At 38.7% G+C, this 27,267-nt stretch overlaps 1 protein-coding gene across 2 annotated transcripts in view; it reads left to right on the plus strand.

The window, feature by feature from the left end:
• The window catches only part of ago4 (argonaute RISC component 4), a 56,991-nt gene that overhangs the window by 4,879 nt on the left and 24,845 nt on the right, over nucleotides 1–27,267 (plus strand). Inside the window, exons 2-12 of one of the 2 annotated variants that reach the window (XM_033045222.1) lie at nucleotides 6,818–6,989; nucleotides 8,652–8,772; nucleotides 10,534–10,715; nucleotides 13,182–13,318; nucleotides 16,357–16,491; nucleotides 17,882–17,969; nucleotides 18,124–18,271; nucleotides 18,596–18,715; nucleotides 19,208–19,390; nucleotides 25,745–25,878; nucleotides 26,297–26,481. In XM_033045222.1, coding sequence (XP_032901113.1) covers nucleotides 6,818–6,989; nucleotides 8,652–8,772; nucleotides 10,534–10,715; nucleotides 13,182–13,318; nucleotides 16,357–16,491; nucleotides 17,882–17,969; nucleotides 18,124–18,271; nucleotides 18,596–18,715; nucleotides 19,208–19,390; nucleotides 25,745–25,878; nucleotides 26,297–26,481 — 1,605 coding nt within the window. The remainder of the gene's footprint in view (nucleotides 1–6,817; nucleotides 6,990–8,651; nucleotides 8,773–10,533; nucleotides 10,716–13,181; nucleotides 13,319–16,356; nucleotides 16,492–17,881; nucleotides 17,970–18,123; nucleotides 18,272–18,595; nucleotides 18,716–19,207; nucleotides 19,391–25,744; nucleotides 25,879–26,296; nucleotides 26,482–27,267) is intronic. The other variant, XM_033045223.1, reaches the window with a different exon arrangement.

Here is a 27,267-nt window from a genome sequence, read left to right on the forward strand (position 1 = left end):
ATTCCAGAGCATGTGACTGCAAGAGACTTCAGAGAGTAGTGGTCTTGGCCCTCTCACCAGCAAAAACATCTACATGAGCTGTTGTCTCAAGGTGGCATCTATCATCAGGGGCCCCATAATCAAGGCATTACCCTCTTCCTGCTGCTATCATCGGGCAGATGGTGCAGAAGCCTTGGTTCTCTCACCACATTTTCAGTTTACTTTCCGACAAATATAAGATTCTTTAACCAACAAGCACAACCCTAATCCTAACCCGGCAATGGAACTTTACAGACCACCTCTTGCACTAGCATGGACCCTTTTTCCTAATTGTATTTTTTTAACACATTTTTGCAGTCTTTTTATTTTGCAGAATTTGTGTAACTTGTGTATAGTTCACATTTTTGTGTATATTTGCCCGAGTCAGGCTGCGATGCTGCTGCAAGCAAGAGTTTTGTGTACTTGTGCATATGACGATAAACTTGATCTGAACTGGTCCATTGTACATAAAATACTTTTGTTTTTTTAATGCGGATGTTATGAAGTCTGCCTTCCAAGCTATGTAGATCCAGTCTAAGTGGGGATTGTGGTTTTTCTAATTATTGTTTGATCTTTGTTTAACGCCCAATTGTTGATCAGTACACTCCAATAATAGTTTTGTCTCGTGTTGTTCCTTATTTCCCATCCACCACCCAAAATGATTATTTTTCTTGTTTCCAGAAAGACCCTGATTGGAGTGATTTGCAGGCCCCCGAACAGTAGCCAGGATATAGGGTACAAATTATATCAGGCGATACAATCGGCATGTAAGAACAAGTTCTCATAATATTATTAAATGCAAAAGCCCAATGTGTAAAGTTAGTCCCTATGCTTTTGGTGCTAGTCATTACAATACCATGGAGATATGGTTCCATAACACACATTTTCTGACGAGGACAAAATCGACCCGTAGATGCTGGTAAAAACGGGACCGTTTAGCTATCCTCTGTTTCTCGCAAAAATTGTGGCCTTGACCTTTGAAATTAAACACCATTTTTTCATGCATCCGAACTGCTTTCTCCTCGTTGTCCATCATTCTCAACGATTAAGTTTGTGTAGGATAGAACTGCAGATGCTGATTTAAATCGAAGGTAGACATAAAATGCTGGAGTAACTCGGCCGCAGCATCTCTGGAGAGAAGGAATGGGTGAAGTTTAGGGTCGAGACCCTTCTTCAGACTAATTGGTTAGAATGCATTTTCAACAACCCTAATTATTTAATTCATCAAAACTGCTCCCAACCCAGAGAAGAGCCTGCCATGTCTGATTTCTCCTCTGCATCGTTCCACATGTCTAATGAACTGAAATTCATCTGTCTTGTATTAATCTTTGTAACCAGCATTCAACTCTGATCTACCTGTCTTTAACTTTTCACATTAATGTGATCTGGTATATTTAATGGGTGGGTATTTTAAACATAAAGACATTTGAAAACAGTAGCATATCTGAGTGTACCTAATTGTAATGATCAGAACTTACTTGTTGATAAATCAAGCTGACTTCTATTTTAATGGGAAGTAAGTGCACTGGCATATCCAATATTTAATGCCCATCCCTCATTGCCCTTGAAGATGGTGAGGACCTGGTACAGCTCTTGAGGCGACGATGTACACTTCCATGTGTGATTATGAGGTTAACTTGCAGGTTATGGGTTTTCTTTGTGTGTGTTGCCATTGTGAGTTTTGGCAGTGTTATTGAGACCTTCACTGACTGCTGTGATGCATTTAATGCATGTTGCATTGGTGACATTGTGGGATGAATGTGAGCTATAACTGAAGGTGTGACAACCAAAAGGTGTGATTTTGTTTGCAAACCCACCTCATTGCCTCCTGGAAATTATCAACATCTGCATTCATTCAATCATCCAAATACAGTGAGTGCATTCAGAAAGTATTCAGACCCCTTCACTTTTTCCACATTTTGTTACTTTACAGCCTTATTCTACAATTGATTAAATTCAATTTTTTTAAATCATTAATCTACACACAATACCCCATAATAAAAAAGTGAAAACAGGTGCTTAGAAATGTTTGCAAAGTAATTAAAACAAAATAACTGAAATATCACATTTACATAAGTATTCAGACCCTTTAATCAGTACCGTTGAGGCACCTTTGGCAGCGATTGCAGCCTCAAGTCTTCTTGGGTATGACGCTACAAGCTTGGCACACCTGTATTTGGGTAATCTCTCCCATTCTTCTCTGCAGATCCTCTCAAGCTTGGATGGGGAGCGTTGATGCACAGCTATTTTCAGGTCCCTCCAGAGTTGTTCGATTAGGTTCAAGTCCGGGCTCTGGCTGGGCCACTCAAGGACATTCATAGACTTGTCACAAAGCCACTCCTGTACTTAGGGTCCTGTTGGAAGGTGAACCTCCACCCCATCTGAGGTCCAGAACGCTCTGGAGCAGGTTTTCATCAAGGATCTCTCTGCAATTTGCTCCGTTCATCTTTCCCTCGATCCTGACTAGTCTCCCAGATCCTGCTGCTGTAAAACATCCCCACAGCATGATGCTGTCACCACCATGTTTCACCGTAGGTATAGTATTGGCCAGGTGATCAGACCAGAGAATCTTGTTTCTCATGGTCCGAGAGTCCTTTAGGTGCCTTTTGGCAAACTCCAAGCGGGCTGTCATGTGCCTTTTACTGAGGAGTGGCTTCCATCTGGTCACTCTACCATAAAGGCCTGATTGGTGGAGTGCTGCAGATAGTTGTCCTTGTGGAAGGTTCTCCCATCTCCACAGAGGAGCTATGGAGCTCTGTCAGAGTGACCATCGGGTTCTTGGTCTCTTCCCTGACCAAGGCCCTTCTCCCACGATTGCTCAGTTTGGCGAGGCAGCCAGCTCTATGGAGAGTTCTGGTGGTTCCAAAGTTCTTCCATTTAAGAATGACAGAGGCCACTGTACTCTTCGTGAACTGCAATGCTGCAGAAATTGTTTTATACCCTTCCCCAGATCTGTGTCTCGACACAATCCTGTCTCGGAGGTCTACAGACAATTCCTTCGTCTTCATGGTTTGGTGTTTGCACTGACATGCACTGTCAACTGTGTGACCTCATATAGACAGGTGTGTGCCTTTCCAAATCATGTCCAATCAATGTAATGTACCACTGGCGGACTACAATCAAGTTGTAGAAACATCTCAAGGATTATCAATGGAAACAGGATGAACCTAAGATCAATTTATTGTTTGTAGATTGATGATAAAAATAATTTAATCCATTTAAAAATAAGCCTGTGACATAACAAAATGTGGGAAACGTGAAGGGGTCTGAATATGTGGATGCACTGTAAGGGAGAATCCCTTTACTTTTGTGAATTCAACTTTTAAATTGTCAATTGGCTTTCGTTTATCAAGTAATAAGTCGTTCAGTGCAGGATGCTTGATTTTCTGCCTATGTTTAAGCTATGAAATAATTGAGTAAGAGGGCCCACTTTAAATTTCTACTGAATTAGCTAATATATGCACATTGAATAGCATTTTTTCCAAGTTTAGTTAAGTCTTATTATTGTTACGTGTACAGAGGTACAGTGAAAAGCTGTTTTACATGCTATTCAAACAGATCAGATAAATACAATCACGTCAAAAATGGGCGTCACTTTTGACAAAGAGGCTATTGGCTTTTTCAAGTCAATTTCAGTTCCCAGCAGGGTAATCTCGTCAGTTCCAGTACTTGTTTTCCTGTAATCCCAAAATTTAATCTCTCACACTTGCACATCAATGTTTGATTTTTGTTGCTCACCTATACTGAGGGATAATTCACAGTTAGTTGAGATGTTCACTTAACCAACTTGTACACCTTTTGGGGACCAGAAGAAAACCAAAGTATCAGGAGGTTGCAAAATGTGCAGACTTCACCAATTCAGCTTCTGGTTCCCTAGAGATGAGGCAGCAGTACTAACTGTAATTTCATTTTGTGAGCTGTATATAAAACCTCTTGTCCAAAAAAATTGTTATGTAGATTTTGTTTTATTTGTTCATTTTCCCCACATGTTCTGTCCTAATCTTTTAATGGTTTCAAAGGTTTCTTTATTAGTCACATACACCTAGGTGTAGTGAAATTCTTGTTGCCAATGCAGCACATAAAAAAAGAATACAAACATGACAATAATAAAGAACTTTAACATAAACATCCCCCCACAATGGATTCCATTATGAGTGAAGGCACTAAGTTCAGTCCCATCCCCATGTCCACCCATAGTCAGGCCTATTGAGGCCTCCGCCGTCACCGCTACGGAGGCCCGATGTTCCAGGCCGTTCTCGTCGGGTGATGGTGCTCCGGCGTCGGGAGAATCCTCTCAGCGGCATGGGACACCTGGAACGGCCGCCTCCTTACTCTAGACCGCGGCTTCCGAAGCCAACAAGGCTGCGCCGGATGGAGCTCCACTACTGGCGATTTCGGCGCGAGATCCCAGGCTCCCGATGTAAAGTTCAGCGCCGCGGCTCCGCGATGTTTTACTCGCCGGTCTTCAGCTCACCGGAGCTCCAGTGCGGCGACCCGGGCAAGGCATCGCCCGCTCCGCTCCGCGAAAGCGCTGTGCCGCCGCCGAAGCCGAAGTTCTGGGCGGTCCCCTCAGGAAACGCCGCTCTAGGCCCACTGGTAGGCCGCGAGGACGGGTCGACGGTGCAGCCTGGAGAAAAGCTGCCTCTTCGACCAGGTAGGGACCCTGAAAGGTAGTTTCAGAAAACACTTTAAAACACTTTTAACTAACTAAAAATTTAAAAAAAGAGATGAAAAGACTGACAGCTGCAGGCTGGGCAGCCATACCATATAGGACAGCGCCCCCTAGTTTGGTCTTTTTGTCTTGGTCTTTTGGCTAAATACTGAAGGCTGCATTGGATATTTTCTTTGTTGACTTGAGTAGAAAGGAACTGCAGATGCTGGTTTACACCACAGACAGACACAGAATGCTGAAGTAACACAGCGAGACCGGTAGTATCTCTGGAGAGAAGCAATGGGTGATGTTTTGTGTCGAAACCCTTCTTCAGGCTGTCGGAGAGAGGGAGACGTAGGGATAAGGAAGGGTAAGGTGTGAAAATGAGAGATCAAAAGGAATGTAGATCAAGAAAAATATAGAATGGATCATTGTTATGGGGAAGTTGACAACGAAGCATACAATCAGTAAAATTTAATCAGAAGGACAGTGAAACTAGTCGAGAACTAGGATGGGGGAGCGACGGAAAGCAAGGTAAAATATTCATACTGTTGGGTTGTAAGCTGCCCAAGTCAAATATGAGGTGCTTTTCCTCAAATTTGCAATGGGTCTCGCTCAGAGGAGGAGGCCCAGGACAAAGAGGTCAGAATGGGAGGGGGCGTTAAAATGTTTAGCATCCGGGAGAACGCGTAGGTCTAAGTGGACGGAGCGGAGTGTTCAATGAAATGATCGCCGAGCCTGCGTTTTGTCTCGCCGATATATAGTCCACACCTGGAACAGCGGATGCAATAGATGAGGCTAGAGGAGGTTCAAGTGCCTCATCCAAAAGAACTGTCGGGGTCCTTGGACGGAGTAGAGGGAGAAGGTTGCTCATTTATTCATCCTTCATAGAAACTTGCCAAAATCACGAAATCCTGTTTCCTGTAACTTAATTACATTTCTTAATTTCTTTGGAGGAATTACAGCCTCCTGTATTTTCCCAAAGACCCTAATGAGGTGTCTGTATGTTTTCACTTATTAAATTGGAAGTATCCTGTATCTTTATTTTTAAGCAGTTTCTTTTTCATTTCTAGATTAATTTTGCACAATCCTGTTATATTTGATAATTATGGTCAAAAATATATTCCAGCAGTTATTAAATCTCTTTTTATTTTGAGTGATGCTTGTGACAAAATACTGATATGAACATATTAATTATTGGTTGAATTCTGTGAGACTTCTCTTGCTGTTCTCCCCTACATTTCTGTGATAACCTGAAAGAATACAGACGATTTATTGGCCCTTTAGTGAGCTTTAAATAGTGAAAGTAGACCTTGAGGTACTGATTTTTGGAAATATAGCTGATTAACTCAATTCTTTAGAGACTGCTGCATGAATGCAATGTGTCTGATTCTCAAGCTAATTTGCACAGGCTGGGTAAGTATGCCATGGATCTTTTGTAATTGATTACAGTTGAAATAATAAATTGCAAGATTTCTATAGGGATCTAAAATCATCTTACTCAGATTTTTAAAGAAAAAAAAGCAGATCCCCCTCCCCATATTTCAGTATCTCAAATGTGCATAACACTTACTTTTTTGGGGGAAGACGGAGAATAGTTTTGTGATTTGATCGTTGCTTATTTGCTATTATGCCCTTTTTGTCTTGGCTGTTTCGGTGCGAAAGAGAGGAATACACAGTAAAGACTGTCACAAGATCTTTGAAGAACAACATTTAACCTATTAATTTAATTCCAGACATTGAATAAGATCTACTGTTTTATGTACACTGTTATTGATGTGCTGTTAGCTTGTTAGTGCACTATTGTTGGAATGCACTTTACTTTCGATAACTGTCATGATCACTTGTGGCCAATTTAAGCAATTTCAATTTCCTTTACATTTTTTTTTGGCGTAATATTTAGTGCTATTGAGCAACAGTGATAAGTTGATGAGAACATTTTTAGATGCAAGATCAACTTCTGTTCCCCTTTTGAACTTGATGTGCTAAGAAATGTGGAGGAGGAGAAAATATTTATTTAAAGGAGTTCGTGTTTTGTATATTGATTTTTAGATACTTATTTTTTTTAATGCATCTTTTGGAGGTTTTTGAAATGCTATATTTAGTTCAATTTAAAGTTTTAACAATAACTTTTCTTTTGATTTTCAGGTCCTCCTGCAACAACCAATTTGTTTCAACCTCCTCGCAGGCCAGGACTTGGTACAGTTGGGAAACCTATTCGCCTGTTGGCCAATCATTTTCAGGTCCAAATCCCTAAAATTGATGTTTACCACTATGAAGTGGATATCAAACCAGAGAAACGTCCCCGCAGAGTCAACAGGTGAGAAGTGGACACTTTCTGAATAGGAGTGGATGGAAATGTCCTTGGCCCCTGTTAGATGATAACAATAGAATCCAACATTCCTTATTGATAACCAACCTGATCTCCCGGTGGCTCAGTACTTCAACTCTTTCCCCCCCCCCCCCCCCCCCCCCCCCCCCCCAATTCCAAATCCGACCTTTCTGTCCTGGGCCTCCTCCATGGCCAGAGTGAGTCCTACCATAAATTGGAGGAGCAGCACCTCATAGTTCACTTGGGTAGTTTACGCTCCTGCGGTATGAACATTGACCTCCAATTTCAGGTGGTCCTTGCTTTCTCCCTCTTTCCCCTCCCCTTCCCAGCTCTCCCACAGCCCACTGTCTCTGCCTTTTCCTTTCTTCCCGCCCAACCCCTCATCAGTCTGAAGAAGGGTCTCGACCCGAAATGTCACCCATTCCTTCGCTCCATAGATGCTGCCTCACCCGCTGAGTTTCTCCAGCATTTTTGTCTACCTTCGATTGTTCCAGCATCTGCAGTTCCTTCTTAAACAAAACTCCTTATTGAAAGATCACTTATACATGATGTTGTACACTTTGCAAGGAAAGATGACAATTTGCTTTATAACTTTCACATTGAATTTCCAAGAGTTGTAACAAACAATATATATTCCAGTAGATAACTGACTTGCTAACATGCCTCATTGGAACTAAAATATTGAATTTTCACTGTTGCCAGCAATTACTATAAGTTTTGACCAAAAGTGTATGCTTTTTTAAACTTGATTTGTATTTGTGTGAATTGAACAAAGAGGCATCATAAGATTGTAGCATCTGCACAGTGTCTCCAAAATGATATCACAAGAAGATAAGGTGGTGAAGAAGACTTTTGGCACGCTGGTCTTTTGTCAGTCGGGGAATTGAGGATAGAAATTGTGATGTTACATTACAGTTGTACAAAACGTGATGTGGCTGCATTTGACGGATTGTGTTCAGTCACCCTGCTTTATGAAAGATGTCATTAAGCTGGAAAGCAGGCAGGGAAGATTTACAAGGAGGTAGCCAGGACTCAAGGGCTTGAGCTCTAGTGAGATGTGCAGCAACATGAGGAGTGATCTTTTTTTCGAGGTGTATAAAATCATAAGGGAAATAGGATGAAGGCTCAGTCTTTTTCCCAGGATGGGGGAATCAAACGTGAGAGGGCATAGCTTCAAGGTGAGAGGGCAAGATTTAATGTAAACCAGTGGTGCGAAATCTTGTGATTGGGCACATGGAATGAGCTGTTGTTGAGGCAGTAAAATAACATTTAAAAACATTTGGACAGGTACATTGTTTCGGAGAGATACGGGCCAAATGTGGGCAAGTGTAACTAATTTAGATGGTCTGCATGAACAGGTCGAGCTGAATGCCCTGTTTCCGTGCTTTAGGACTTTATGATGCTAAGTGGTGTGTTACTGCTGACTTGTCCCATTATCAATATGAAGTTTCACTGGGCGAAGTATACTTCAACATAGGACCATGCTCTTTTGCTTACACTTGCATTCCCTGGCATTTGTGGAGATAAATTTTAACCTCTCCCAGGAATTTGAGGAAATACTGTTATTGTACTGAAACAATGAAAAAGGATCCTAAATCTGTACGCTCTGACTTTCAAATTTCAAACTGTCTACATTTTATTCCTCTCTAGAGAAGTGGTTGATACTATGGTACGACACTTCAAGATGCAAATTTTTGGGGATCGGCAACCAGGTTATGATGGGAAAAGAAATATGTACACTGCAAATCCATTACCAATTGGGCGAGAAAGGGTGAGTGTTGTAGATTTTTGTTTGGCTCTTACCTTCAACTGTTGAAGACGAGTAGGTTACTCAAAATATTGTAGTGATTTTTAATTTTTAATATTTCCAAATTATCACTAACTTGGCCATAGTTTGGAGATAAAAGGATGGTACTAAAGGATGCAAAGATTTGTGTTTGAGTTGAAGCCTTTTTTTAAGTTAATCTAGCCTTTGATAAGGTCCCACAGCCTTTGATATGGTCCCACGCAGGTGATTAGTGGGCAAAATTAGAGCACATGATATTGGGGGTTGGGTATTGACATGGATAGAGAATTGGTTGACAGACAGGAAACAAAGAATAGAAATAAACGGGTCCCTGCCAGAATGGCAGGCAGTGGCGAGTGGAGTGCCGCAAGGCTCGGTGCTGGGGCTGCAACTATTTACAATATATATTAATGATTTAGATGATGGGATTAAAAGCAAATCTGCAGATGACACAAAGCTCGGTGGCAGTGTGAACTGCGAAGAGGATGCTAGGAGGTTGCACAGGTTGAGTGAGTGGGCAGATGCATGGCAGATGCAGTATAATGTAGATAAATGTGAGGTTATTCACTTTGGCGGCAAGAACAAGGAGGCAGATTATTATCTCAATGGTGCCCGATTAGGAAAAAGGGAAGTGCCATGAGACCTGGGTGTCCTTGTACACCAGTCACTGAAAGTAAACATGCAGGTGCAGAAGGTAGTGAAGAAAGCTAATGGCATGTTGGCCTTCATAACGAGAGGATTTGAGTATAGGAGTAAAGAGGTCCTTCTGCAGTTGTACCTGGTGAGACCACATCTGGAGTATTGTGTGCTGTTTTGGTCTCCTAATTTGCAGAAGGCCATCCTTGCTATTGAGGCAGAGCAGCGTACGTTCACGAAGTTAATCCCTGGGATGGCGGGACTGACATATGAGGAAAGATTGGAAAGACTAGGCTTGTATTCACCGGAATTTAGAAGGATGAGAGGAGATCTTACAGAAACTTATAAAGTTATAAAAGGACTGGACAAGCTAGATGCAGGAAAAATGTTCCCAAAGTTGGGGGAGTCCAGAACCTGGAGCCACAGTCTAAGAATAAAGGGGAGGCCATTTAAAACTGAGATGAGAACAAACTTTTTCACCCAGAGAGTTGTGGATTTGTGGAATTTTTACCAAAGAAGACAGAAGAGGCCAATTCACTGGATGAATTTAAAAGAGAGTTAGATAGAGCTCTAGGCGCTAGTAGAATCAAAGGTTATGGGGAGAAGGCAGGCATGGATTATTGATTGTGGATGATCAGCCATGATCACAATGAATGGCGGTGCAAGCTCGAAGGGCCAAATGGCCGCCTCCTGCAGCTATTTTCTATGTTTCTATGTAAAGTTAATCCATATTAAAATAAATAAGAGAATTAAATATTGCGCCTTGTTACCTGGTGCATACCGGCAAAATTTCACAGGGTTAAATCCTCTGACTATCATTTCCGAGTTCAGCCAGCATCGATGCTTTCCTTGATCCCAGATTGGAGTTTGGTTCTTAACCTTGGGTTTTAAATTTCCCTTTTTGACATTTATATTTCAAATTGCCTATTTGAAACGAATTAATAAATCTAATTTATTATTTATGCATCTTAAAAACACCAAAATTGTTAACTTTGGTTGAGTAGTGTTTTTGCTATTTCCAACGTTGTATCCGTTCCAATGTTGTATCCGTTACAAATATTTCTAACTAAGAACTAGAGTTTCTCAATCAGTTTCATTCTTTTATTATAGGTTGACTTGGAAGTGACCCTCCCAGGAGAAGGTAAAGATCAGACATTTAAGGTTTCTATACAGTGGGTATCAGTTGTCAGTCTGCAGTTACTTTTAGAAGCTTTGGCAGGACGTCTTAATGAAGTTCCAGAGGATTGTGTCCAGGCACTTGACGTTGTCACGAGGCATCTTCCCTCGATGAGGTAAATACTGATGTGCATTTACTGTTATATTTTAAGATTATGCTCTTGTGATGCATTGTGACATCTTATTCATCTTAAATGAAGTATACATTGTTTGTGTTCTCCTTTGACTGCACCTCGGTAATATTTTTATGAAAACCAAATCAAATTGATCAATGTCCAATGAAAAGGAGCTAGATGAAAAGAAAAACATTTAAGAAAATGTGATTAAAGTTTGCAAAGGTCATGAATTGTTCACTGTATGTTGATTCAAGGTCCTTCTGACAATTCAGAGCAATTGACAAAGAACAATGAAGAAATATGCGCTCTGTTCCACGACAGTTCTACTTTTTATATATTGGTGGAAGAGGTGGTGGCAAGGCAGAAAAATGAGCATTACATTGCATTGCTGATAAAAGAGCATTTAACATGCTTATTTTTCAATATTCATTTAGTATGATACAGCAGGAACTTAATCAGTTAGGCAAGTGTGCTGAAGGAGGGTAATGTCGATGGATGCAAGGTTTTGCATTTTGTGAAGTTAATTCGGGACAGGATCTTCATGGTGAATGGTAGGGCTCTGGGAGTGCTGTATCAAGGAGTGCAGGTGCGTAGTTCCTTGAAAGTGGTTTCACAGGTAGATAGGAATGCAGAAGGCAGCTTTCAGCACATTGGCACATCAGTCAGAGTATTGAGTATAGATTGTCTATAGAAGTTGGAATGTTATGATACAGTTGTACAAGATGCTGGTGTGGCCACATTTGGAGTGTACTTCAATTTTAGTCAGGATAGAAGTATATGAAAGATATTTTTAAGCTGGAAAGAATGCAGAGAAGATTTACAAGGATGCCAGGATTTGAGGGCGTGAGCTATATGGAGAGGTTGGGCAGGCTACGACTTTATTACTTGGAGTGCAGAAGGATGAGGGGTGATCTTATAGAGGTCTATAAGAAATTGAGGGAATTAGATAGGGTAGATGCATGGAAAATTTTACTCAGTGGGGGAATCAAGAACCAGGTGAGATGGATATGAACTTGAGGGACAATTTTTTCACACAGAGGGTGGTGGATATATGGAATGAGTTGCCAGTGGAGGCAGGTACTGTAACAATCTTTAAGAGACTTTGGACGAGTACAAGGATAGGAAAGGCTTTGAGGTGGCGAGTGAGACAAGTGTAGATGGGGCATCTTGGTCAGCCTGGGCAAGTTGAGCCAAAGAGCCTTTTTCCTTGCTGTATGACGATTTGAGGAAAATATCACATTGTGGGCCTCAATGATGATCAGATGAGTAATCCAGACGCCTGGACAAGTCATAAAATTGGTTTAGATCTTGTCCTAATGGGTTCTGGAATTTAAATTACAATTTGATAAATTGGGAGTGAAAGGTATTAGTAGTGATCCTGAAGCTACTGTTTTTAAAACAAACCTACCTGATTCACCAATGCCCTTTTTTAGGAAAGGTAATTTCCTATCCTTGTTTGCTGTCTATTTGTGACTGTGGAATCCACATCAATGTGATTGGCTCAAAGGCCTTCTGAAATGGGCTGACAACTTATTCTGTATTAAACTACCACAAAATCTGCAATAAAATCCAATATTTGATTCGGACACAACAAAGGCATATGGGGCATAATCAATCCAGCAAAGTCGTTTTTGCCAATCTCTAGGGATTTGTGCCAAATTTTAGTGAACTCCCATGCCAGTCATTCGAACAGCCAAACAACATCCTGGGAGCATCTGGATCGGGGGTCGGCATTCTACGGCGGATTTTGTTTCCCGTATTCATCCGGCTCGCCCGAGTGCGGCCGAGTTCTGGCTGTACCGCATCCTGTGCAAAGCCGCCGGTATGGCCGCGCACCTTCTGAGAACACGTTTAAGGAAGAACTGCAGATGCTGGAAAAATTGAAGGTAGACAAACATGCTGGAGAAACTCAGCGGGTGAGACATGCAAGGATTACATGAGGCTGCCTTACCCGCTGAGTTTCTCCAGCATTTTTGTCTACATTCTGTGAACACGTGATTTGATGCCTGCCATCCTGGGCGGGATGGGGGCGGGATCCATGTGCACACGTGATAGATGTGGCCCGCCATCCGCTCACATTCATGCAGAACAATGTTGCCGTCCCCTGATCTGGATGATATTGAAATTGAATTTTCTAGACCTGACTAAAGAGCATGCAACTCAAACTGAGTGTTGAACTGTGTTTTATCTACTGATACTTTTCACAACTTCAATCTGGAGTTGTTTCTTCTGAATTTCTTGTTCGACTAGTTTTAGTTTGTCATGTTTGCTGAATGGTTAAAAATTCTAATGAAACTGTTTTTGCTTGGCATTGAAGTAATGGCTTTGAGACGAAACTATAGTATGCTCTAAGAGTGTTTTGTTATGTGTCATTCTCTCATTACTGTCTGAATCTCTAGTATAATTAGTATGTACTTTTTAGAGTTTTGAAGGATTTCTTTTTTTATCTTCCCCACTTCACCTTAGGTACACCCCAGTAGGTCGTTCCTTTTTCTCTCCTCCAGAGGGTTACTATCACCCTTTGGGAGGAGGTAGAGAAGTCTGGTTTGGTTTCCATCAATCTGTTCGACCAGCCATGTGGAATATGATGTTAAATATTGATGGTGGGTTGCTAAACTGTGGACATACTTATTCTGTGAATCTTAAATATTTTTAAAATACTTAGTCATTTTTCAAGGAGACCCAGAGCTTCAAATCTCTGCCTAATCAACTGGAACATGAAAAGATTATTGAAATGTATAATATGTAACTCAGCTGATATAAAGGTTGTAGCACCATGGTGTTTGTCAAAATATTAAATCCATCCAAGCACTACCATTATAAGATAACTTTAAAAAAAAAGTTGCTTGAACCCTTTGGTCTCTGCAGAGTGTACAAAAAAGTGTTTTTTAGTTTCGACGTCACCAATGTAAGATAGAGGCCAACTGCTAGAGCAAGCTGACCACTGCTCAAAATGTATGAAGCTCCAGCAGGAGATTTTTTTTAAACCCAAGAAGAGCTGCAATGTATTTGATGTGTGGGAGAATAATTGCAAAATAACTACATTTTAAACTGAATGTGTCAATTTAAAATAATATATGGTATAATAGTACTGTTGGATAATCCAGGATGATGCCAAACTAATCAGGGCTGTTCATCATAATTAGGCAGATTTTAAGAAACCAAATGCACAATTTAACCTTTCTGGGTGTATCTGTCTGCTTCTTTCAAATATGCAACTAATTTTTATTTATTTCACTAATTTTGGAAGCCTGTCCAAATAACAATGAGAAGAAAGCAATTGCAAGTTATGATTTTGCTACTAGACTCCTTTCAGTGTATCCATAAAGTTAACACGTACAAAGCCGTTGTGATACTTTATAATTTTGAATCAAAATCAAATGATAAACTGTGACACTAATTGTCTAAATTGTATAAATCCAACCAATGCTTCAATCATTTGATCTACATCCATCCAAGCAAACAATAAAGCTCACGGCGTGCAATGAAAAATGCATCACCTTGTTCCTGATGCTTTCTGCAAACATGGTGTCTGCGGATCCTTTATTGCTTATTGATGTTTTGCTGTATTTGGTTACTGGATTCTGGAAAACAAGCCTTTTGCAATGTCCACAGTGGGAACATTTAGAATTTTTTTAAATTAATGAATGAGATCACCCCTGCTCCTCCTAGAGCATAGGTCCAATCTGCATTGCATTTCCTTGCAGGGCAAACCTTATATCCCACAATCAATCTGGAAAGCCTTCATAACATTTTCTCTATTGTGTATATCCTTCAAGTGGAACAAGACATCTGTTCTCTTATATTCTAAACTTCTAATAAAGCTCAACATATGTCTTCCTGTTTATGGTGTATCTGCATGTTAACTGTTAGTCATTCATATATAAGGCGACAGTTTCGCAAGTTTGGTGGCATTTTATGGCAGTGAGCTGACAGACTAAAAAGATAGCATGATGGGATGAAGGAGGAAATTAAAACAAACTCCTTGGAAAAACTCAACAGGTCAGTTAGGGTCTATTTAATAGAATTAGTTAACATATCAGGTTATGTTAGAACTTGAGATCTGATGTTTGGTCACCATTAATGGGCTTTTTTGTGTGGGAGAACTATACATTAGAGCTTGGAGGTTAACTTAGAACATAGACTAGTTCAGCACATTAACAGGCCTTTTGACCATCAATGTCCACGCAGATCAATATGCCATGTTAAACTAATCTCCTCTGCTTGCTCATGATCCATATATCTCCATTTCCTGCATATTCATGTGCCTATGATTTAAATAGTAGGACTGCACATGGTAAGTTATCTGCAGGACAAATGAGGGTGGCAAGTGAGAGTTGTTGTCCAGATCTAGCGCAATGCAACCCAGTAGGACCTGTAATTTGTAATAATCAGTGAAAAAATGGCATCAATTATTCTTCACAATTGCTCTTGCACTTGTGTTTAAACCTTGGAATGAATCGAGTGTCACATTGGGTCTGCAATGGACCTGAGCGCTGCAAGAATGTCTAACTTCTTGTGCTATCCAATTGAAATGTTCTTACGATAGCATATTGGTTCTGAACCAAAAAGTGTGCTTCAGCTAATTCTGTACCAAAAGTAAGAATTTGGCACTAAATTAATTATAACATATAAATTAGAACAAGAATGTTCAAAATAATAGAAATCCTTATAAAAATAAAAAAATAAAGCTTTTAAAGTTACAATAATATAAAATCTAATGAAGTGAGGTTATCAGTGGTAGCGAGATTCTTCCAAGCAATCAAATTACCATAATCACCATAAAGATGCATGTGCACTTGAAGCGACGGGTCCCAATCCGACCATCAATGTCCACGCAGATCAATATGCAATTTCCACAAAATTTAAAATTAGATGGTGCTTTCAGCTTGGCTGATATTTTGAATTCAACTCTGCCTTCCTGTTATATCCCAATAACCCTTGACTATAGTTCAAAGATGTGTTTGTCTCAATCTTGAATGTATTTAATTACTCTGCTTCCCCAGGTCCCTAGGATAAACAAATCTCAAGTTTTGCAATCCACTGATATCCCTTGTCAATTCTGTCCTAAATGAGTTTAGGTCCAGTCCTCCCAATAGTTTCTCATGACCATCCCTTCTTCCCAGCAATCAACCTAATGAACATTCCCTTAATTGTTTCCACTGTAAGTTTATCCCACGTTTAATAAGGACATCAAAACCAAACACGATGCTCTGCGTCTGGTATTGACATCTTCCTATCTTTCAGCATCTCATCAAAGCAACTGAAAGTCCTGGGCTCATATTAAACTATCAGCCATGTTCATTATTCAATCAGAACCTACGTTGTTCATTAATTACAGCTTTAAATGCAGTTTTAATGTATTTGTATTTTCTTTTGCCACAAATAAATCAATATACAGGCTGCTTAACTAGTTATGCAATTTTACAGATAGGTTTTCCATTTTATTTAGCCACTCAGGGAAAGAAAAGAAATAAAAGCTCATTAGTCCATCTCTTCAAATGTTAGTTCCACTTGGCATATAGAACATATTTAAAATCCTGGACACAGTTGCAAATTGATGAGGTGGGAAAGAACAGTAAGGAATTTAGTTTGTGGAAGTCTGAGCTTTCAAGGATACTAATCTTCTTCTGTCTTACAGTGTCTGCAACAGCGTTTTACAGAGCTCAACCAGTCATTGAGTTCATGTGCGAGGTATTAGACATTCAGAATATCAATGAGCAAAGCAAACCACTGACTGACTCGCAGCGTGTGAAATTTACCAAAGAAATAAGAGGTAACATGAAAATGCAGGCAATTTTGCTAACCATTTCCACAAGTGAAAACATTTAGATGAATTAAGTAATTATGATTAGGCTTTTGTTTGAACTCAGTTAAAGTTGTAATCCCAGCATGAAAGCTATTTAAAAAAAATTTAATGATAAATCATTGGAAATTTTGTTTATAAAAGGTAAATGTACATTTAGATGTGATTGTATCTGAAATGGCTGATTTTGAATACCAGGTTTGTTAAATGTTTGTAAATAGCTGCACATACTCCACTTACTGGTTAGTTGTGTGTGTGTGTGTGTATCTCTAAAATTGACAAAATGAAATAGGCTACTTATATTTTCGGTGCTTCCTTCCTTCCCATTCTCTTTTACGTGCCCTACCCGAACTCACACCTATCTCTTCCCCTTCCACCTACATTTCTCTCTCTGTGGCTTCACAATTTCTGCCTCTTTTATCCTTATCCCACCCTTTTTGTCCTTTGTCCAACCATCTGCCTATCAAAACATCCCCTCATCTGTATCCACCTATCACTCGTCTTTGTCTTGCCCCACCTCTCTTCCAGTTCTCGTTCACCCCCCACCCCCACTACAAACAGTCTAAAAGGGGTCCCGACCCATAACATGTTTTCCAGAAATGTGGCCTGACCCACATGTTCTCCATAGTTGTGGCCTGACCCACTGAGTTACTCCAGCACTCTGTCTTTTTTAAGGCGATTTTTATGATTAGTATTTAAACCATGAAGCTTTTTCTGACTTCTGAACTAGCTTGCACAACTGTTTTTAGCAGCATATTTTGTTTGGCAGTTTACTGTACTTTAAATTAAAAAGTTATGGAAAATCACTTTCCTTGGTGCCTTTCAAAGTTTCTTTTGTTGCAAAAATAAGATTTGTGCATGAAATGTGCCCATTTCATTAAGATGGATCAATTTATTAATGAGTTAATTGTAGAAAGAATTTGTCTCATTTTTGACTCTGCCTTCCTGCTGAGTTTTCCAATCAGAAACTATACTTATTTATTTTCAAAATATAATGCATTTCTTTAATATTCTTGTTAATTCCTGGATTGAAAGTTGGGATAAGCATTTAGAAGAATGAAAATTACAAATTTTGTTTGCAAATGTGGGAGTTTGAATTCCCACAATAACTAGGAAAGGTGATGCCAATAATCTATTGTTTTTACAGTTGCAATGTATTCACATGAACATGTGGCACCCGCAGCCAGGACAATGGAGGTTAATACTATGTAATTTAAATGCTATATTTCAAATTGTCATGCAACAAATAATAAATAACAAAATACAAATAAAAATAATTGTTCAGTTGAACTCATTTGAACATTTACTTACTGGTCTTGTTTTCTACAACCAATTTTAATGAGTTCTGCTGTCTATTCAGGTCTAAAAGTGGAGGTGACTCATTGTGGACAGATGAAAAGAAAATATAGAGTGTGTAATGTCACCCGACGGCCGGCCAGTCACCAGACGTGAGTACGCACTCATTTGCAATATTTTATAGCTTTTTCATTTGTTTGTACTTTGTATCCCATATTTTTATTAAGTATATAATATTTTTTTATTTCGTGCCTGTAAATAATTGTACTGACTTTCCTTGTGGTTGTCAATTATCTGCTTTGCCAGGTTTCCTCTACAACTGGAAAATGGGCAAGCAATGGAGTGTACAGTGGCACAATACTTCAAACAAAAATACAATTTGCAACTTAAATATCCCCACCTACCTTGTCTACAAGTGGGACAAGAGCAGAAGCACACCTATCTGCCACTTGAGGTGAGATTGAAATATGGGGAACAATGTACCACTGAAGTAAGGTTTTGTAATGAAGTTTCATGCTTGGGTCTGCCTGTGACTTCACCCATTTCCTGGACAAATGCAACTTTAATTCTACATTTGCAATTCCATCACTGAAGTCTGGTAGTCTGAAGGAAAGGAAATGTCGCTTTTTGTTTCGTCACCAAGCCTTCTCTATGAACCTAAATTTTATTTCTACCTTATTTTCTATCAAAGTGCTTGCTTACATTTTTATCTGAAGTTCCATTGACCTAATTAAAAACATTATTTCAAAATATAATGTCATTTCCTTTCTATTTGTAGGTATGTAACATTGTAGCTGGGCAACGTTGTATCAAGAAACTAACAGACAATCAAACATCAACAATGATCAAAGCAACAGCTCGATCAGCGCCCGACCGACAAGAGGAGATTAGTCGTCTGGTGAGTTGTGACAAAGCTTTAAAGTTTGGGTTTACAATCTGGAAGAGGTGGTGCAAATTTGACTGAGCAAAACTAACCAGTGCATCGATAAAAGCAGGATAAATTTAAATATACCAGAGTACCTGAAAAATTAATTTACAAACCGTTTACAAACTATTATTAGCTTGAATATAACTTTAAAAAAGGAAAATATGGATGATTAAATTGAGTTCCTCAATTAACTGACCATTACAATGTTTAGAATACCATGTCTAAATATTTGTTAGTATTACAAATTATATAATTTATATATTAATCATTTTGAGCATTGCCAGCTGAAATACGGCACAAAGAGCTCTAGACCATACAATGCTAAATTTTTCCAAAGCCTCCCTTTTCAATCTATCTGCATGTTTGATTGAAATGGTTGGTTAGAATGTAGTGGATAAATAATCTTAATGAGTGCAACAATCAGAACATTGATTAGTAAATTTGTTTTGTTTACATAAAAAGGTGAAGAGTAACAGTATGATTGGTGGGCCAGATCCATATCTAAAGGAGTTTGGTATTGTCGTTCATAATGAAATGACTGAGGTCACAGGTCGAGTGCTGCCTGCACCGATGCTCCAGTATGGAGGCAGGGTAAGTCTGATGTTGGACGGAAGCAGCTGGAATTGTGAATGCACAGGACTTGAAGTAAGTGATATAGTGCATTGCTATGCTATATATATATATGAGTTGTACAGCAAAACTATTTTATGCACAAATATTTACAAGCAATAGTAAATTCGGGATAGGTGATACTTTTTTTTGTTTTTGTATTTGCTTCCCAAGTACGTTAGCATATGATTGTCTAAAATAAATTACAGGGTTGTATTCCAAAATAAATAATTTACCTTCCCCCTCAAAGCTGCTTATATAATTCTTTGAAGAAGAGCAAGAACGAGTTGGTACATAGATTTTTCAAGCTTTTTTTCTGTGGATTGTTTTATTGTTTCAAATTTGTACCTTGCATCCATAAGCTGTATTTAGCAGGCCAGGCAGCATCTACAGATAGAAATAAAGTTGACATTTCCGATCAATAACCCTTTATCAGAACTTGAAAGTTAGTTTCCACTGATTTAGAGTTCTGCATCACGGTGGTAGTTTAACTTAAAGGTGTACATCCCAGCACATAGAAACATAGACAATAGGTGCAGGAGTAGGCCATTCGGCCCTTCGAGCCTGCACCGCCATTCAATATGATCATGGCTGATCATCCAACTCAGTATCCCATCCCTGCCTTCTCTCCATACCCGCTGATCCCTTTAGCCACAAGGGCCACATCTAACTCCCTCTTAAATATAGCCAATGAACTGGCCTCAACTACCTTCTGTGGCAGAGAATTCCAGAGATTCACCACTGTGTGAAAAATGTTTTTTCTCATCTCGGTCCTAAAAGATTTCCCCCTTATCCTTAAACTGTGATCCCTTGTTCTGGACTTCCCCAACATCGGGAACAATCTTCCTGCATCTAGCCTGTCCAACCCCTTAAGAATTTTGTAAGTACCTAGTGGTTAAATCATTGTTATCAGAAATGATGGACAAAAAGAAATTAGATAAAGCATCTTCATTTATTATCTTTTTAACCATTTGATTTTGTTAAATTTTCACAAGTGCTGCAGTGATCCATTCACAGCATATAATTGCAAATTATAGAATCAAACTCAATTTTCTTTCTGATAGAATTTGTAAATGGACGATATTCAATTTTAATTGCTGCTTAAAAATTAAGTGTTTTCAATTATAAATACATTTCATAATAATTACTTCACAAAGTGAGCTTAGCTCAATTTCACTTGATTATTTGAACCAGTGAACTTAAGCAAATGCTATATTTTTTTCTGTGTCAATTTTTAAATTGATGTAACAATTATAGATGGTGTTTTTCTAAATTTGAGCAATTTTTGCCCATTAATAATTTCCTTTGGGCTAGATCCTATGTATAATGGCAATCTGAGTAGGCCAGTCTACTTTGACAGATCTATATAGATGCTGATATTTTTTGCTATATTCTTGCTCCTTCATAGCTGTCTAAATCCAATTAAGATGCTTACGTTTTTGTCTTGTTTACACTTAGTCTTAGTAATTGGAAAGAAAATAATTTCCCTTAATGATCATCAAAAATACTTCGCATGTTTCAAATGTCATTTTTATTCTTGCATCTACATGTTAAGTGTTTAATATATTTTATTTATAGAATGGTGATATCTTCAGTTCTCATTCATTTCTCGTTCTTCATTTGCCCTCCATTCACCATGGCTTAGGTGGGCAATATGAAATAAATAGTCAAGGTTACTGGATACAAACATTCATTTTTCAAAGCATAATTAAAAATATGCTTTTTTGAATATACCTACTATGGCCATCTTTACTCTCTGCACCAGTTGCTTCTGTAATGCTTTGCTTACCACAAAGGTTTGTTTTATTTTAAGATCGCTTGCTATCGGCCAATAAATTTTTTATAAGGCAGCTTTGCGTAATGTGTTCCACAAAAATGCAAAGCCCTAAATTCTTATTGAATAATCGGTTTGTCTATGTTTCATTGTTGGAATAGTTGCTGATGAGTGTCCGAATTTGGATTTAATCCTGAACTGTAGCAAAATAAAACTGGGTAAATGCCTCTTCCTTTGACCACATTTGGATTCCCATCTTGAGAGACTGCAAGATTTTGTCATTGGAATCTTGAAATTTGTCATTGCCAGTAAATTAGCAATGCTAAATGGAATTTGGGTACCACAGAAAAGATTACCTGTTCAATTCTTCTAGGTCATAATCTGCCATGATAAAATTATCCAATGTCTTTTAAATACCAGTACTTTAACTAGATCGATGATTTAATATATTTTCTTCATCCTAACATTGGCAGCAAGTGTCTAAATGTTTGCCATCCTTTCCAATTCTTGAGGCGTGGTGAACTAATCCCTTTAACCAAGCACAAGAAAAATATTTGCCATTTAGGCCAAGAAGGCACTTGTGAAAGATGTTGGCTGCATATTGCCTTTTTTTTTTTTTAAAGAAAGCTACTGTAATATGGAGAAACAAAATGTTCTTGATATTTGGGACTTGTAAGTAATGTAGTTAACATAATGAAGACAAGGTGAGGATACCAATATGTGGATAGACTAGAGTGATTAGGATTGTTTTGAGCAGGAAAAGAGTTAAAAACAGAACAAGAACTGGGCCATGTGATCCATTGTCCGTTCTGATGTCTGTTCGTTCTGATGTTTGGGAAGATCCTGTCTATTGTTCTACGACTTTTCTATTGTAACTTCATGGGCTGAATCCTCACATATCCCCACAAGCACGTACTGCTTTTTAAGTCATGGACTTGCTGAGTATCAATATGTTTCCCTCTGCTCTGTCAGAGGACTGCCTGGAGTTCCAATGCAAAGTCCATTCCTGGTGAGGAATTTGAATCTTTATTTGTATGAAAATTCATAACCTAGAGAATGGAGATGGCACTACTACTTAAATCATTAACATAGAGCAGTACAGCACAGGAATGGGTCCTACAGCCCACAGTTGCCAACTTAGGTGCCTGCACTTATTCCATATCCCTCCATTCCTGCATATCCACATGTCTTATCTAAAAGCCTCTGAAATGTCACCATGACATCTACCTCAATCACAACCGCTGGCAGTACATTCCAAGCAGCCACCACACTTTAATGGAGATATGCGGGGCAAGTCTTTTTTTTAATTCGCCCCTCTCATCTTAAAGCTATGCCGTCTAATCTTTGACATTTCCACTCTGTGGAAGAAAGGTTCCGACTGTCCACCCTAATTTTGCATCTCACAATTTTATATACTTCTAACATCTCCCCTCGGTCTACGACATTCCAGGAGTAACAATCTAAGTTTGTCCATCTCTACTTGTAGCTTTACCATCTTCTGGTAAAACTCTTCTGCATCTTCTCCAAAGCCTATACATCCTCACTGTAATTGGGTGACCAGAACTGCACTCAATACTTCAAATGCGACCTAACCAAAGTCCTATTAAAAAAAAAAAAAAAAAGCATGTGACTTTCTAAATCTAGATTGCTTTACTTCTTGATTTACTTTGGTGTAATTTTCCGTAAGTGTTTTATTGAGCTTTCATTTAATATTTGTATTCATTCTGATATTAATTATTTGCATCACTTATAGTTTAATATCAGTATTTAAATATCAGAAACATGAAAAAAAAAAGAAGACAGACTTTGGCAACATGTCCCATTTTGCCTTCTGTCAAGGCATTGTAAGGGCAAAGATTCAGGATTAGGGCTCCTTTGGGGAGAATATTCCTCCGCTTGCAGCTGTTCAGTTGATTGGTTTCAATATCCCGGGATTTCCTTATTATTTCAAAGATCTCTGTCTTGCATCGACAATTTTCTGGGGTTAGAACATTTCAAAGATTTACTGCTTTGAGTGAAAAGAATCTTGTATTTTAATCCTAAATAACCAACTTGACAATCATGATGCCCTGGTTGTTATCGACTCTCCCACTGTTTAAAACCCCTCTGCATCTTTTGTGTAGTCCTAGGAAATAATGTATTTTGAATGAACCCAAAAGTTTGCCACACAATATTGTGACCACCTAAGTTCTGCTGGAGTTGTGCCTAATTTGAGAGGCATTCAGAATTGTGAATCGGTTTGATAGAACAAAACTGGCAGTGCAGCCAATAACCAGAGCATACAAGTTAAGATTGCCAAAATATCCTGGGAATGAAATTATTTTATGTATCAAATCACAAATATATTGCCTGCAAATGTTGTGGAAGATTTGTCTTTTACCTTTCAAAAGAGAATTGAATACGTTATTGAATTGAAATAAAACTAGGACAAAGAGCAAAAGTACAGGTGGATGTGATTAATTAGTTGTTTTTTAGAGAGTTAAATGACAGATTGTGTACTTTCATGTGCTTCCAAGAGACCACGCTATGATTGTGGCCTGCTATAATGCACTTTATCAAAGCTGCCTTGTATCTTTGGAGGACGAAGAGGGGAGGGAGAGCACAATTTCTCTTAAGTTCTGATCTTGATTTGTCATCATTGTTTGGCATGTATTTGTTTCTGAGAAGGCTGGGTTATCTTGAGATCACGGCTTGAAGTTTCCTTTTGAGTTGGAGGTTGATGTCTTGCATGCTTTGGAGAAGCCAGTGGCAAGAGGAGGGTAAGAGTAGTAAGTCTATCTATCGTTGAATAAAGTTTGAATCCACTCATGGAGTTCTGTGGGAATTTTAATCTCATTGTCTAGGGAAGGACATTTACTTCAAATCACTCCAGTGAATTTTTGATGTAAAAGGGTTGTCCGTTGACTAAAATTATCAGGCATTTGAAGAATGTAAAGTAACATAGAAACATAGAAAATAGGTGCGGGAAGAGGCCATTCAGCCCTTCGAGCCAGCACCGCCATTCATTGCGATCATGGCTGATCGTCCCCAATCAATAACCCGTGCCTGCCTTCTCCCCATATCCCTTGATTCCACTAGTCCCTACAGCTCTATCTAACTCTCTTAAATCCATCCAGTGATTTGGCCTCCACTGCCCTCTGTGGCAGGGAATGCCACAAATTTACAACTCTCTGGGTGAAAAAGTTTTTTCTCACCTCAGTCTTAAATGGCCTCCCCTTTATTCTAAGACTGTGGCCCCTGGTTCTGGACTCGCCCAACATTGGGAATATTTTTCCTGCATCTAGCTTGTCCAGTCCTTTTATAATTTTATATGTTTCTATCATTGATTCAAGATTTTTAATGACAAGTGCTGAGACGTTCATTTCCCTGCTTATAGAAATGGGGCTATAATCTTGGGTGAGGAATTTGTAGGAATGCGGTATTGGTCATGAGATGAGTAGAAACCTTTTACTGCAGGTTATAGATTTTTACAATTCTGTTTTGGAAAGCTGTGGGTCAGTTGTCGAGTGTGATATTTTTTTGGCACTCAAGGCATCAAAAATTAGAACTGGATAATATGTTATGGTAGAAGATCAATTGTGAACTTAACTGAATGGTTGAATAGATCGGACTTGCTTTTCCTGTTTTCAACCTTGATTTTTGTGAGATTTTATTTTTAATTATGGCTTGAGAAGAGGAAGTAATGACAACAGCAATAGACCAGGACGGGGAATATTTTTCTAAGTATTCAGTTTTAAAGGCCACAGCATTTAAGATAATTTTCTTTTGCATTGTAATACTTGTTCATAGAAAGTTATCAAATATGCAAAACGATATTCAGTGGAGGCCATATCTGTATTATCTTGAAGATAGACATAAAAAGCTGAAGATGGGTCTCAACCAAAAACATCATCTATTTTCCCCAGAGATGCTGCCTGACCGCTGAGTTACTCCAGCTTTTTGTGTCTCCTATCTACGGTTTAAACCAGCATCTGCAGTTCCTTCCTACACATTTTATCTGTATTTTCTTGGCTTTGCTTCCCAACATGTTTGTGATTTTGCTGGTTTAAAATTTGTGTTATTTACATTTGTTATCAGGGTAATATTTTGGTCTATATCCATATTTACTGTTAATTTATTTCTGAATTCTGTACCAACAGTCAATCAGAAGAATAATTCTCCCTTGAGTAGGGGAACGGGGCATTGACATTTCATTGCATTACTTTCTTCTTCTGGTCCAAAGAACTGAAGATGGCTGTGTGGGATTGCAACAGTAATAGATGGGAATGGGTCGATTCTAGCACCTCAAAGGGACTACTTTCCCATTGGTTTAATTGGGTGGGGGGGGGTATCCATGATTGGATTTAGGCTATCTATCCCATGGTAGGTGGAGGCAATTTATTTGAAGAATGAGGATTATTCCACTTGGTTAGCTATATCCACCATTCTGGATGATATAAAAACATACCCAAACATCTTGATTCCACATATTTGGATATAATTTTCTATTTCTTCTCTGCAGTTCAGAGAAGAAAAAGTGCAAAGAAACAGAAATAATGCTTTTTGTTAAGATGTAATTGTTAATTATATTTAACAGGTTTCCTTTCACCTTCCCAACCCCTGTGCATTTATTTCAGAATAAGACTGTTGCTACCCCAAACCAGGGGGTATGGGATATGAGAGGCAAACAATTCTATGCTGGCATTGAGATTAAAGTCTGGGCAGTTGCCTGTTTTGCACCACAGAAGCAGTGCCGGGAGGAAGTTTTAAAGTAAGCATCCTCTCACTTACAGAATTAAGCATTTGCTTCTCAGTTTGCTGGAAAGCATTAACGCCAAAAATAAAAAAAGATGCGTTTTAAAAATGATGGATTAACATTTTCTTACAACTAATGGTTTTCTGAACTTCTAGTTTGCATGATTAGTTTACGGATTTTAAATGCACCTTTTCTAAATATAATTTTTAACAAATTTGCTTTATTTACTTCAAGAGAAATGTTCTGTTTTAAATTTGTCTTTGAAATTCTAATGCTGATGGAGCAAAAAGGAAATCGACTTCTAACTGAAGTGGGCTGAAACGCATTAAATGGAGGTGGTATATGTTTTTCTGCACAAATTCAGCTTGTCACATGAGTGCAGATAAAAAGCATCAGACAAATAGTTTTAATTCTGCTGCTTGTTCTCCTACAGGAATTTTACTGATCAGTTGCGTAAAATTTCCAAAGATGCTGGAATGCCTATTCAGGGACAGCCGTGTTTCTGTAAATATGCACAAGGTGCAGACAGTGTAGAACCGATGTTTAAGCACCTGAAGATGACTTATGTTGGTCTGCAATTGATTGTAGTTATTCTACCTGGGAAGACTCCTGTTTATGGTATGTTTGCGACGAGTGTTACGAAATGTTAATTCCACAGATATAATATTGCAGGCAGCCTTTGGATGCAAATGGCGATGGGATTTCTCTGCTGAAATGGTCCACCAGTTACTTTCAGTTCCAGAGGTGATCTACATTCCTCTCAAAAACAAACTCGAAAGCTGCTCATCACAGTAACAGTTATTATTGGAGTCCGCATAGGTTTATCATAATTTCTGGTTTTGATGCCGTGCAAATAAATATTTGAAAAACCTTCATTTCCCATCTTAAATAAGTTCAGAAAGTATATGAGTAAGAAGATGAGGAAAAATAATCACAAAGTCCAATCTAGAAGATCAACAAAAAGTGCCACCACAAACCAGTTGGTAATTTTACGTAGATCTAATGGCAGATTGTTAGATAGTCCCTTTATTCAAGCAATATTCAATGGGTACTAAAATGTGAAATTACAAACTTCTAAACAATAATAAATAGTAATTCTCCGAACTGAACATTCTAATTTGATTGTGCACTTGAACGGAAATCTTCTCGGTTCAATTACTGAACTACTTGATTTGCAGAGGGGATTGTTAAAATGTATTAGTTCAGTATTAGTCCATGATCATGTAATGCTCGTTTTCGGTACCAGCAAAGTGTTAAACATTGTTTTGATTTGCTTGTTTGCCCACCATCTGAAAAAAAAAATACATAAGTGGAATCGATTTCAAGTAATTGATATTTGATAATATTCAGTACTGTGAAACATTTCTTGTAAAAATAAAAATAAATCTATTCTGAAAGGTTTTT

This window comes from Amblyraja radiata, chromosome 27 (assembly GCF_010909765.2).
Source record: "Amblyraja radiata isolate CabotCenter1 chromosome 27, sAmbRad1.1.pri, whole genome shotgun sequence".
NCBI lineage: Eukaryota > Metazoa > Chordata > Chondrichthyes > Rajiformes > Rajidae > Amblyraja > Amblyraja radiata.